This window comes from Saccopteryx bilineata, chromosome 2, assembly GCF_036850765.1.
Source record: "Saccopteryx bilineata isolate mSacBil1 chromosome 2, mSacBil1_pri_phased_curated, whole genome shotgun sequence".
In the NCBI taxonomy this organism is placed as follows: domain Eukaryota; kingdom Metazoa; phylum Chordata; class Mammalia; order Chiroptera; family Emballonuridae; genus Saccopteryx; species Saccopteryx bilineata.
In genome coordinates this window covers 334,291,477-334,304,011 of record NC_089491.1, presented here as the reverse complement: position 1 = coordinate 334,304,011, position 12,535 = coordinate 334,291,477, and the positions used below count along the sequence as shown (strand labels likewise).

Here is a 12,535-nt window from a genome sequence, read left to right as displayed (position 1 = left end):
AATGTCAATAAATTAAGTTTTTCACCTGTCTAACAAACAGGGAGGCACAGCAGAGTGCAAGTGGCATGAACTTTGAAGTTGGGAACCTGGATTTCAATCCTGATGCTGCCAATTATTGGCTCTGTGAGTTTGGGCAAATTACTTAACTTCTTTGAACTTGAGTTTCTTCATCCATAAAGGTGACAAAATAACATCTTTCCTTCCAGGTTGCTAGGTAGTAAGTAACATGCCTTGGCACAGTGCAGGGCACAGAATAGTGTTCAATATATAAGGTTTTCTGCCACTCTATAGCAACCATTACAGACTGCTATAAGCTGTTAATCCTTTTTTGCCTTTCCAGCTAGAATTAATTTCTTCCTTTTATTTATTTAGTATTTGAGCACTTACTGGGGCCCACATGCTATTCTAGGCACTGATGGCTATACAGTTATAAATGAAACAGACAAAATCTCTGACTTCATAGAGGTCACATTCTGGTGGAAAGAGAACAAACAGAGAGCCAGGTAAAACACAGTATGCAGTATGTGAGATGATGGTAAGTCTGAGGGAGAAAAGATAAACAGGGAAGGAGAAGAGGCTGTGCTGGTAAGGCTCTGTGAAGAAGATGGCATTTCTGTTTTAGGCTGAGAGAGTGGAAAGTGCAAAGGCCCTGGGGTAGGAACATGCTTGGTATATTTGAGGAATAGCAAAAAGGCCAGTGTGGCTAGAAAGCAGTGAGAGAAAAGGGTAGGGTCAGTCTTAGGAAGCCTGTGATGATTTTGGCTTTGATATAGAGTGAAATGTATAGTCCTTGGAGAGTGTAGTTTTGAAGAGTGGGGAGACCAGATAAGATTTATAGTTTAAAAAGGACCACAGGCTTCTATCTGAGTGAATTCAAGGATTTAAGTGAGGAGGCCAGTTGGGAAGCAACTGTAGTAATGAAGATGGCTTGGTAGAGGTGCTGGGATAAAGATTCTGAATGATTTCATGATAGAGGCAACAGAATTTCCTGATAGATTACATAGAGGATATTAGAGAAAGAGAGGGGTCAAGGCCTGACCTGTGGTGGCGCAGTGGATAAAGCGTTGACCTGGAAATGCTGAGGTTGCCGGTTCGAAACCCTAGGCTTGCCTGGTCAAGGCACATATGGGAGTTGATGCTTCCTGCTCCTCCTCGCCTTCTCTCCCCCCCCCTTTCTAAAATGAATAAATAAAAAATTTTAAAAAAAAAAGAAAAGAAAAGGAGGGGTCAAGGATCATAGCACCAGGCTCTTGGTCTGAGCGTCTGAAAGAATGTATTGGGTTGAACCAAATGAAGTTGACATATCTGACTATTCTTAACTTTAAAAATGGCAATTTCATATATTTCTATTTAATTGTTGCCATTTTATGAGATTGGTAAAAACTATATGAGGAAGAAATGGAGAGGGTGTCAGAAGTTTATTTTTGGACTTGAGGAAATGTCTAATGGGCAGCCGTATGGATGTGTGTAGAGTTCAAGGGTCAGGCCCTAATCAGAAAGGTACAGTAGGGAGTTAGACTATAAATGATAGTTTAAGCTCTGAGATTGGATGAGGTCACCTAGGAATTAAGTGCAGATAAAGAAGAACAGAGGCCTGAGGACTGAGCCTAAGGGTTCCAGCATTTCCCAGTCAGGGAGACAAGAAAACAGCAGAAGGAGCACAGGTGGCAGAACAAGGGTTCCAAACAGGGGAGCTGGCCCAGGTGAGGGCTCCTGGATGTAGGTATAAATAATTTCCAACCTTGCTCCTTCCTGGAGCCTTGGCAATAGAAGGTAAGTTGTGCCTGACCAGGTGGTGGCTCAGTGGATAGAGTGTCGGACTGGGATGCAGAGGACACAGGTTCGAGACCCTGAGGTCGCCAGCTTGAGCGCGGGCTCATCTGGTTTGAGCAAAAGCCCACCAACTTGAACCCAAGGTCGCTGGCTCGAGCAAGGGGTTACTCGGTCTGCTGAAGGCCCGCAGTCAAGGCACATATGAGAAAGCAATCAATGAACAACTAAGGTGTTGCAACGTACAATGAAAAACTAATGATTGATGCTTCTCATCTCTCTCCGTTCCTATCTGTCCCTGTCTATCCCTCTCTCTGACTCACTCTCTGTCTCTGTAAAAAAATAAAAAAATTAAAAATTAAAATAAAAAAACAAACAGCCTGACCAGGCGGTGGCGCAGTGGGTAAAGCGTTGGACTGGGATGCGGAAGACCCAGGTTCGAGACCCCGAGGTCGCCAGCTTGAGCTCGGGCTCATCTGGTTTGAGCAAAAAAAAAAAAAGCTCACCAGCTTGAGCCCAAGGTCGCTGGCTCAAGCAAGGGGTTACTCGGTCTGCTGAAGGCCCGCGGTCAAGGCACATATGAGAAAGCAATCAATGAACAACTAAGGTGTTGCAACGCGCAATGAAAAACTAATGATTGATGCTTCTCATCTCTCCGTTCCTGCCTGTCTATCCCTCTCTCTGACTCTCTCTCTCTGTCGCTGTAAAAGAAAAAGAAAGAAAGAAAACAAAAAAACAAACAAAAAAAAAATAGAAAGTAAGTTGTGTGTGTGTGTGTGTGTGTGTGTGTGTGTGTGTAGAGGGTACGTGATAATATCTTATATATGATTAGCACTCTAGGGGCTGCAACATCTCTTTTATTTGAGCCAGGAAATGGTAGTGTAGGTGCTATCACCCTATCTTACAGGTGAGTAAACTGAGGCACAAAGGTTAGGGTACTTGCCCAAATTACAGGCACGCTTCAGTTTATCACGCCTCACAGATGTTGCTTTTTTTTTTTTTTTTTTTTTTTAACAAATGAAAGGCAAGACCTGCTCTGGCCAGATAGTTTGGTTGATTAGAGCTTCATCCCAAAACATAGCTGTTGCAGGTTTGATCCCTGGTCAGGGCACATAGGAACAGATTGAGTTTTTGTCTCACTCTCTACCTTCCTCTCTCTTTGCAATCAATACATACATACATACATACATACGTACATACATACATAAAATACTTTACTTATTGCCTGACCTGTGGTGGTGCAGTGGATAAAGCGTCGACCTGGAAATGCTGAGGTCGCTGGTTCGAAACCCTGGGCTTGCCTGGTCAAGGCACATATGGGAGTTGATGCTTCCAGCTCCTCCCCACCTTCTCTCTCTGTCTCTCTCTCCTCTCTCTCTCGCCCTCTCTGTCTCTCTCTCCCCCTTTTTCTCTCCTCTCTAAAATGAATAAATAAAATTAAAAACAAAACAAAAAAGAATACTTTACTTATTAAAAAAAAAGGCAAGGCCCATGCCTGACCAGGCGGTGGCGCAGTGGATAGAGCGTCGGACTGGGATGCGGAAGTACCCAGGTTCAAGACTCCGAGGTCGCGCGCGGGCTCATCTGGCTTGAGCAAAGAGCTCGCCAGCTTGGACCCAAGGTCGCTGGCTCCAGCAAGGGGTTACTCGGTTTGCTGAAGGCCCACGGTCAAGGCACATGTGAGAAAGCAATCAATGAACAACTAAGAAGTCGCAACGCGCAACGAGAAACTGATGATTGATGCTTCTCATCTCTCTCTGTTCCTGTCTGTCTGTCCCTGTCTATCTCTGCCTCTGTAAAAAAAAAAAAAAAAAAAAAAAGAAAGAAAATAGCAAAAAAAAAAAAAAAAAAAGGCAAGGCCCTCCACCAGCAAAAAGATTACGAGTCGCTTTATTGTGATCCTTGCTTTACTACAGTGGTCTGGATCCGAACTCACAGTATCTCCGAGGTTCGCCTGTACATCACTAATAGGTAGCAGACCTGGGTCTGGAGGAGCCTTCCATCTCAAGTTTTGAGCTCGCACTGAATCCTACTGCTTTGGAGGTTGGTGTTGGCTCTAGGAGCATGTTGCAGAGGTAGCAAAGACAACCTGGGAATGACTTCAAAGCAGTAGATGAAATCTTTGTGTCCTTGCTGCTGTGTGGCCTGCATGTTCCTGTGCTTCCAAAAGATGCTTCTGTGGGGATAGACTGTCACAGGGTTACATGGAAATAAGTTGAAATGTTTGAAGTTTTCATTTCCCTAGCAGCAAGGAAACTGTTGATATTATTTCCCAGAGAGGGGTTTGGAGCCATGATCTCAGATGCCAAGAACACCAACTCCGAGAGACCTATTTCTCACTGGAAATGGTCAAATGGAATCAGAAGGCCTTATTTGGGGGACTTTCACATTGGGTGGTGACAGTGACACATTTATTTTGGTTTTAGTGCCCTTGAGTTAACAGGTAACAGTAGCTTCTACGTTAGGCTCTCCCACTCATTCCACGGAAAGATTGGTTTCACCTTACTTCCTCTTGGTGCCTTGCTCAAAGCGTCACATTCTCTCCAAACTTATTTTCTTGCCTTTAAGGAGCTGCTTCTGAGATCAGAGGTTCCACTGGTCAAGCTTGGCCCTGCCCTGGGGAGAGATAAACAGGCCTGAATACGTTTCCCAGATTGCAACACTGGTGAGTCAGGCAGGGTCGGACAGCTGGTTCCTCACAGTGCCCCTGGTTGTTCCTGATAAGGAAGAACATGGCTCATGCCAACATGCTGCTGTGTGTGTGCACACACATAAACAGACACTCCCAGGCCCCAGTGTTGTCTTAAATTATTGACATTCTGAATGGCTGAACATTTGGGGAAAAGAGTGAGTGCCAACTCACTCTGCTCAAGATAAGCTCCAGGTTTCATAAGCCAAAAATAAGTAAAACCAGGGCTGTTATTTGGCACCCTTTGGAGCTGCATCTTAACCCTACCTGGTCAAGGGCAGTTTCAGGAGTCCTCACACTATGGAAAGAGGAGGGGAGGGTTGCAATGGAGGACAAGGGAGGAAGACAGAGAGGGAAGAAGGATTTATGAAGGAGCAATTGGCAGAAGGCCCAGAGAGAAAAGGAGTATCATAAAAATGCGAACATGTCTTCACCACAAGAGAAGAAACTGATGTTATGACATCTTTAAAAAATACCTCTGAAAATGTGAATGCCCTTTTCCTTAAATGACATACACTGTATGAGGAGTGGGCCAAATGATATTAATAATACAATAATACTGCCACCAATATCATATTACACCTTGTAATGAACATTTCACATTAACTTTATGAAAAGCAATTTATGGTTTACAAGGGGCTTTCCCATTCATCTTTTCCATCAGCCCACCCAAGTTATGAGCCACATTTTACAGATGAGAAAATTGAGGCTCCAGGAGGATATGTGCAATTAACTGAGGCATAATTAAGAGGTGGGGAGGGGCAGGTTTGTCCTAAGTAACCCAGAGCTATACTTACTAGACACACTAGGAAGAGCGATTTCTTTTCAATGACTGCTCAGAGGGCTAAACTTCCATTGTACTTTTAGGTAGAGCAGCCCTACCTTTGCCAGTATTATCCAGAACAAGTTTCTCTAATTAAACACTCCTTTGATTAGTTTTGCTTGGTACTTAGATCACAGCAGCATAGCATCTGTGAAGATTAAAGCACCAGGGAAAATTTCTAGATCCATCCAATACCCTTCTTTCTCAATGTCCCATCGTTTTAAAATTTTTATTTATTGATTTTTGAGAGAAATAGAGAGAGCAAAACATTGATTTGTTGTTCCACTTATTTATGCATTCATTGGTTGATTCTTGTATTTGCCCTGACCGGGGATTGACCCCACAACCTTGGCATATCCAGATGACACTCTAACCAATGGACTACCTAACCAGATCTCAGTGTCCCATCCTTTTTTTTTTTTTTTTTTTTTTTTATTGAGCCTGACCAGGTGGTGACGCAGTGGATAGAGCGTCGGACTGGGATGCCTAGGAGCCAGGTTTGAGACCTTGAGATCACCAGCTTGAGCGCAGACTCATCTGGTTTGAGCAAAAGCTCACCAGCTTGGACCCAAGGTCGCTGGCTCGAGCAAGGGGTTACTCAGTCTGCTGAAGGCCCGCAGTCAAGGCACATATGAGAAAGCAATCAATGAATAACTAAGGTGTCGCAATGCACAATGAAAACTAAAGATTCATGCTTCTCATCTCTCTGTTCCTGTCTGTCTGTTCCTGTCTATCCCTCTCTCTGACTCTCTCTCTCTGTAAAAAAAAAAAAAAAAAAAAAAAAAAAAATTATTGATTTTCGAGAGAGGACAGAAAGAAAGGGGGGAAAGGAGTGGGAAACATCAACTTGTAATAGTTGCTTCTTGTATGTTCCTTGACTGGGCAAACCCAGGGTTTCGTACCAGCGACATCAGCATTCCAGGTTTATGCTTTATCCACCACACCACACACGTCAGACTTAGTGTATCATTCTTGACCGTTCTTTCTGTCTGGAAACAGCACGTTTGGGGTCCTCTAAGCTTGCCACCTTGCTCTCTGGTGGGGAGGGAACATCCTTATTTGCATAGGATGTTATGGAAGCACAAGACCCATTTTGAGAGGTCAGACTGGTGTTTTGAAAGTGCTGATGCCTAATGGAATCTTCGAGCAGTATAGTTCTCAAACTTTGGCCTGCATCAGAATCATCTGGGGAGCTTGTTAAAGACATGGATGTCCAAGCCCCACCTAGACCTTCTGAATCAGAATCCCGAGGGGTGGGGCCTGGACACGTGTGAATTTAACAAGCTCCCCAGGTGATTCTGAAGCACACCAAAGCTTGAAAGGCACTGCCTCAGCACGAGTGGGAGTTTCTCAGGTGGAGGAGGATGGGGAGCCGTGTTCCGGGAGGAGGTAGCAGCACCAAGGCCTGAAGAACCTAGAAGAAACACAGTCAGGATCAATTTTCTGCTCCATCCTTTTCTTCCTTTAACAAAGTCGTCATATAAAGAGGGTTAGAAATCCCTTCATCCAGGCACGTCCTCCTTCTGAGAGAATTGCTATGTGCAGTAGGAAAGAATAATGCACACCTTTTAGAAGCAGTTAAAATAGCCCATCTTTTTCAGAGTAGTATAGAGGTTATTCGGGGCTGGGGGGAGTGGGGAATGAATGAAGAGTTACTGTTTAATGGGTACAGAGTTTCTGTTTGAGGATAATGAAAAAGTTCTGGAAATGAATAGTAGGGATGGTTGGACAACACAATGAATGTATTTAATACTACTGAGCTGTACACTTCAAAATCGTTAGCACACACACGCACACCAGCCAGTCTTTTTGAGGGATGTAATGATAGGAGCAAACAAGGTTCAGCTTAAACTGATTATTGCTGCCTCAGAGGTGTGTGTGTGTGTGTGTGTGTGTGTGTGTGTGTTGTTACATAAGGGGACTGACAAAATACAAGTGAATTCATAGATAAAAATTTGAAAACAGATGGCAGAAAAAACTAATACATATAGAGATGCCTAGAGCACTCTTTCTTGCTCCCTTTTCCTGGTTCACTCATGGGTTACATATTCCTTTTTTTGGAGTGCGGTGTCAAGCAGTGTCTCTCAAACTTCCCTGAGCATGGGAATCACCTGGGGACCTTGTTAAACTGCACATTCTAATTCAGTAGGTCTGTGGCAACACTCTAGCCTGCATTTCTAACAAGTTCCCAGGTGATGTTGACGCTCTAGATCCACAGGCTGTATGGGAAGAGTTGTGTAAACTGAGTCATGCTTAATGTATCATGATATCCTTATGTCCAGAGGAGTGATTAGTACACAGTAGGTGCTCAGTATTTATTAAATGAATGACAGAGAACGTAGGGTTGGTATGGGAGTTTGGAGAGCAGGTGATCTTTGTCCTGAACTGCAGCATATTGAAGGTGTTTCTGCTTCTATAGTCATTCACTTTGTGAAACTACCTCATATTCTGTAGAGTAAGGATGTGAGTACTAAATTATTTTTGGCCTTGTCACCTTGCGGCCTCAATTCTAATCCTTGAAATAGTGGCCCTATACATACACATGGAAGGGAATGAACCCTGGTTCGCAAGCTCTGAGGAAGCCTCGCTATATATAGTCTACCGTCGCTGCAAACAAATTCTCTCTATCCAAAGACGGAAAAGATTGAAGGAACCTTCTGGTGTGGGAATTTTCCAGATTCTGGTGCCTGAGTATTGCCACCTTGGCCTCCTCAAATCAAATAAGCAGCCTTTTAAATAGAGTATGTGAGAAAGAGGTTCAGTGCCCTAAAACACATGAATGTAACAATATTGCTGTTATTTACTATGATTGTTTACGATGATGATAACGACACTGGCAGTTGAGCGATTGTGTGGGGGAGTAGGGGGAGGGGGCAAGGGGCTGTAAAGGCAGGAGAAAGAGAAACTACATCTCCCAGAATACCCCGGGAAGGCCCACGCCGCGGTCGCGGCGCCCCATCTCTTTCGCCCGCTGGACCCGCCCCGCAGATGACGTCACCTCTGTGACGTCACGGCGCTCAGAGCGAGGCTGGGGTAGAGAGGCCGACTGAGCTGGAGTCGTCCGCTGGTCGTGGAGGCGGCTAGGGAGCCGGCGAGAGGGTGAGCAGGCGAGCAGACGAGAGAGCTAGAGCAGGCAGGAGGGAGCGGCGCAGAGTAGCGCCGGGGCCGGGCCGCGGCGGAACCCACAGCCGGAGAGGGGCAGCCCGAGCCGGGCGCCGCGGGGTCCCCACCCCCACTCGGCCGGACAGTGCCCGGTGTTTCCCCGTGCGGGGGGCGGCGGCGGCCGACTGGACCCGACAGAACCGCGGGGTGTTGCCACCTCCACCGAGGAGCCGGCGCGGCCGCGGGCTCCTCAGAACCGGGGCCCGGGGCCCGTGACAGACGGGCCGAGGAAGGAAGAGGCAGCGGCGGCGGCGCAGGCGACGGGGAGGCAGCGGCGACACCATGTCATCCCCCAGTCCGGGCAAGAGGCGGATGGACACGGACGTGGTCAAGCTGTATCCTTCGTGGAGGGGGGCTCTGGCTGTACGTAGGGAGCGGTGTGGGGATGCCCAGGGCACCCCCTGAAACCCAGGCAAGGGCCCTGGGGCACTCCAGGCCACTGTCCGAGGCTCGCTCGCTCCCTTCCTCCCTCCCCCCGTGCCTACGGCGGCTCCTTGGCACCTCCCAGGAACCGAGAGCCTTTTCAGCTCCCCCTTTATCTGCAGCACCCCGAAATGTGCGTTTTCCTCGCTCTTCCTGCACCCACCAGTGCCCGTGACTTTCCTCTACGACGTTTGAACTCCTAAGACAGCTTTTTATTTTTATTTTTTTAATTGTTTTGCAAGACCAGTCACCTCTCTCCACCACCAAGTCCACCTTCAGGGTCTTTCCTGTTTGCTTGTTCTTGATTTAGGGACTCAAGCTAGAAATGCCCGAGAGTGAAGCCAGTGTTTCCCTTTCTTGAGGTGCCTCCATTCCCTCCACTCACAGTGCTTCTTGAACTAGGGTAACTCAAGTGACCTCCTTTATCCCTAATTCCTTTCTATATTAGGAAGAGGAGTAGTCTGCGCAGTGGTCCCTTTTGTAAGCTGTAAAGATCTCGAGTGTTTTAAATCAGAGATCCTCGTTAAGCTCTGCGGTCCTGCCAAGAGCCCCACTGTTTTTCTTTCCACTGACAAAGCCTATCCCACCCATAGTTGTACATGGTGAGGACCCCCAGGCCCTCCAGCAAGCCACCCTCCATATTGTAGATATGACAGCTGGGGGGAGGGACGGAAAGAGGATCTCTGACAAAATAGCCCCTGTACTAGCCACTTAAGCCATTTCCCTCTGTGAAGATAAGGTTCTTGGGGAGTAATTGCCAAAAGACACCCTTTATGTTTCTCTGCCCCCCCCCCCCCCCTTTATATACTCTGGAGGTAGCAGTGGGCAAGCTGTAACTGATAAAGAGTCCTCTAGGCACTGGTTTTGGTTGGAGTCCGGATTGATTATTTTATGACCAGCTAGAGAAATTCGCGAAGGTTCCTGTGACAAATCAGAAAAATTTTGAGGGATAATTTAGAGGGTGGGGGAAGAGGAAACGAGCTCAATGTTCTTAACAACTAATCACTGGGGAGAGGGGGAAACGGGTAAGGAGTGTTAAGAGTGTGAAACTCAGTTAAAAAGTCCTGTCTCCTGCTTCTCATTCTTCCTCACCCCCATCCCCCCCCACCATTTCCCCCTGTTGCAGGGTTTTGTTTATATAACTCAAGTTGTTTGGCTAGATTCTTCAGGTGAATTCCTCCTTTCTTCCTTTTATTTGTTACTGTTTTTGACTGGATGTTTTACCTCTATGTAGAGATCGATGATTGTGGTCAAATACTCAGTTATGGAATTTGCTAAAGTTTTATACAAGTAGTTTTCTGCATTTGGTGTGGAAGCGGGGGATGGGAGGGAAGTTGCCTGGCCCAGAGATTTTCTTTTCATAATCTTTTCAGGAATAAGGTGTTTTTCTCCTTACTTGGGAAAACTTGGCTAGAAATTAGGAACAGACAGAACTTCTAAGTTTTAGGGTTTGAAGTTTAGAATTTTTGGGAGATGGGAGTGGAGATTAGAGAGAGGAGTAAATAATAAAGTATATATTATGTACCAACCATATGTCCAGGCATAAGTGAGACTTTATGAGCTGTTTGTGGCTCTGATTGAGTTTTGGAAATGTGTGAATGGTACCAGTAACGTTGGGTTTTCATAAGGTTTCAGGAAAACTTGTAACTATGGCTGTGTGTACGTTTTACACAAAATAGTTTCGGGTTTTATTTTATTTTTTTTAGAAACTAGGAAATGACATGGTGGCAGAATCTGTGTTATTTTTATCTTGAATTGAGAGTTAGTGTCACACCTAATGCAAATTTCTACCTAATGTTTAATTGGGATGGGGGGTGGGTGGGTGAGAGAATGCCAGCTGTTTATGATCAATGTCAGATTTTCAAATTATATACATACATATTTTTAGAAGATTGAGGGTAAAGGGTGAGGCCTAACTTGACCTGATGCCTTTTCCATACAGTGCCTTTTGTTCATTTAGTAGTTGTGGCATCTAGAATGATTACAGCATTTAGGAGTCAGGGTGTGGGGGGTGGAGAGGGAGAGGAAAACAGACAAAGAACAGCAGGGTGTCTTTCTTTTTTCCTTCCCCTAAGTGGCTTATTTCATAGCTTATTTTTAGTAGAAGATGAAGAAAGGCTAAGATGCATTGGCCTATTCTTTCCCCACCTTCCTTCTTTCTGACAAAAGAAAGCAGAGGTGCTTTAAAATCATAGATCTCTGAGATAGGAGGACAGCAGACACAGGATTTAAAATGCAGAGGTTATCTTTGTTTCGTGTTTGTTATTTTCTGGGCTAACACAGTTTGAAAGTTAAAATTTTCATATTTCCTTTTGTGTGTGTGTGTGTGTGTGTGTCTTGTGGGGTTGAGAGATTTTGTGGCCTCTTTTCTCTTTTGAATTCACATTAGTAGGCCCAAATGGAGCCAACAGTTTTTGAGCAAGGTTATATTTAGCAGAAAATTTAAGGGAAAAAATTCCCCAACCCACTATGAAAATCAGTACAATTGTATGAAAGGTCTGGGGTTGAAAATGAAAGATGGTGGAGAGGAAGTAGAAAAGGTCTGAAGGAATGTACTTGCTTTTTGCCCCTCAGTGTCCCTTGATGAATTCTTTGGTGTGGAGGCTGATAGCTGATTTCATTGCGATCTCCTGTTTCAGCTCATTTTTGGATGTCTCCTGAGTGTAATTATGCCACCACGATTTACAGCTTGGTAGGGAACCTGTATAGTAGGAAAATAGCGGTGTGGGGGTAGGGAGAGAAGAGGATGTGTAACTAATTGGCCACTGCCTCCAATCTCCTCGCTAGGAGACACCAACTCTGGTTGTTTGGAGTCGGTGGTATTTCTTTTGTGACGGGTTGGCAGGAGAGCTGACTCCCAAGTTACACAGGGAGTGAGCGTTTTGCACCGATTCACTTAATAATCTGCTGGGCGATTATGTTCTGAAACTGTGACTCATTCATTGTTTCTCTTCTGATCCTTTGCTGAGAGTTGTTTGTGCAAACCTCTCCAGGAGCCTAGAAACCGATGTACATGACTTTTGGGCCCTGTTAAGAATGTGTCCCAATCAAGAAACTTGCAGTTAGCCCAAATCCTGTGACATGGCTGTGACTAGTGTGGTCATTTCTCTGGAAAGTCAGGTAGATTAGTAATATTGTGCTGTTCCAGTTTGGCAACCTTTGAGGTTTCCGTCTCAAACCCGACTGATTATTTAGATTGTCTTAGAACTGGGAATCTGGTGACCTTAAAGCGTGATTTGCCCTAAAGGAATATCGGTTTAAGTTCTCCCTGGTGGAGGAACAAACAGCTCAGATTACACGGGTTTCCTTGTTGGTGGGGGTTACTAGTCTCACCCTGTTGCACAGACTGGTGATCCTTTTATCTGTGAACCAGTGGCCCCTGCTGAAGGCTGGAGCTGCTTGTTTTGGAAAAGCGTATGCAGGCAAAAGGCCACAGGCATAGCTCCTCACAGCTCATTGGCTGCTCTGTTACTACCCGGAAAAGGAGGAGGGGTGGAGCTACCAAACAGCTGATGGAGTGTGTGGCCCGAGTGTGTTTATATACAAAAGAAGTAGGGGTTGGGAAGGCCTTGTGAGGGGTGTTACAAGAGCAAGTGTATTTTTAAGGGGTACAAGAAGGAGAGGAAAATCTGAACTCAGAGTGAAAGAAATGTTCAAAGTTAAATTAG

General features: G+C 45.4%; 1 protein-coding gene across 4 annotated transcripts in view; it reads left to right on the top strand.

The window, feature by feature from the left end:
* Positions 1-8,579: 8,579 nt before the first annotated feature.
* UBE2H (ubiquitin conjugating enzyme E2 H) overlaps positions 8,580-12,535 on the top strand; it is a 113,403-nt gene continuing 109,447 nt past the window's right edge. For 2 of the 4 annotated variants that reach the window (XM_066262305.1, XM_066262302.1), the window contains exon 1: positions 8,580-8,779. In XM_066262305.1, coding sequence (XP_066118402.1) covers positions 8,727-8,779 — 53 coding nt within the window. In that variant the 5' untranslated portion in view covers positions 8,580-8,726. Of the gene's footprint in view, positions 8,808-12,535 lie in introns of all 4 variants that reach the window. The other 2 variants (XM_066262304.1, XM_066262301.1) reach the window with 1 other exon arrangement.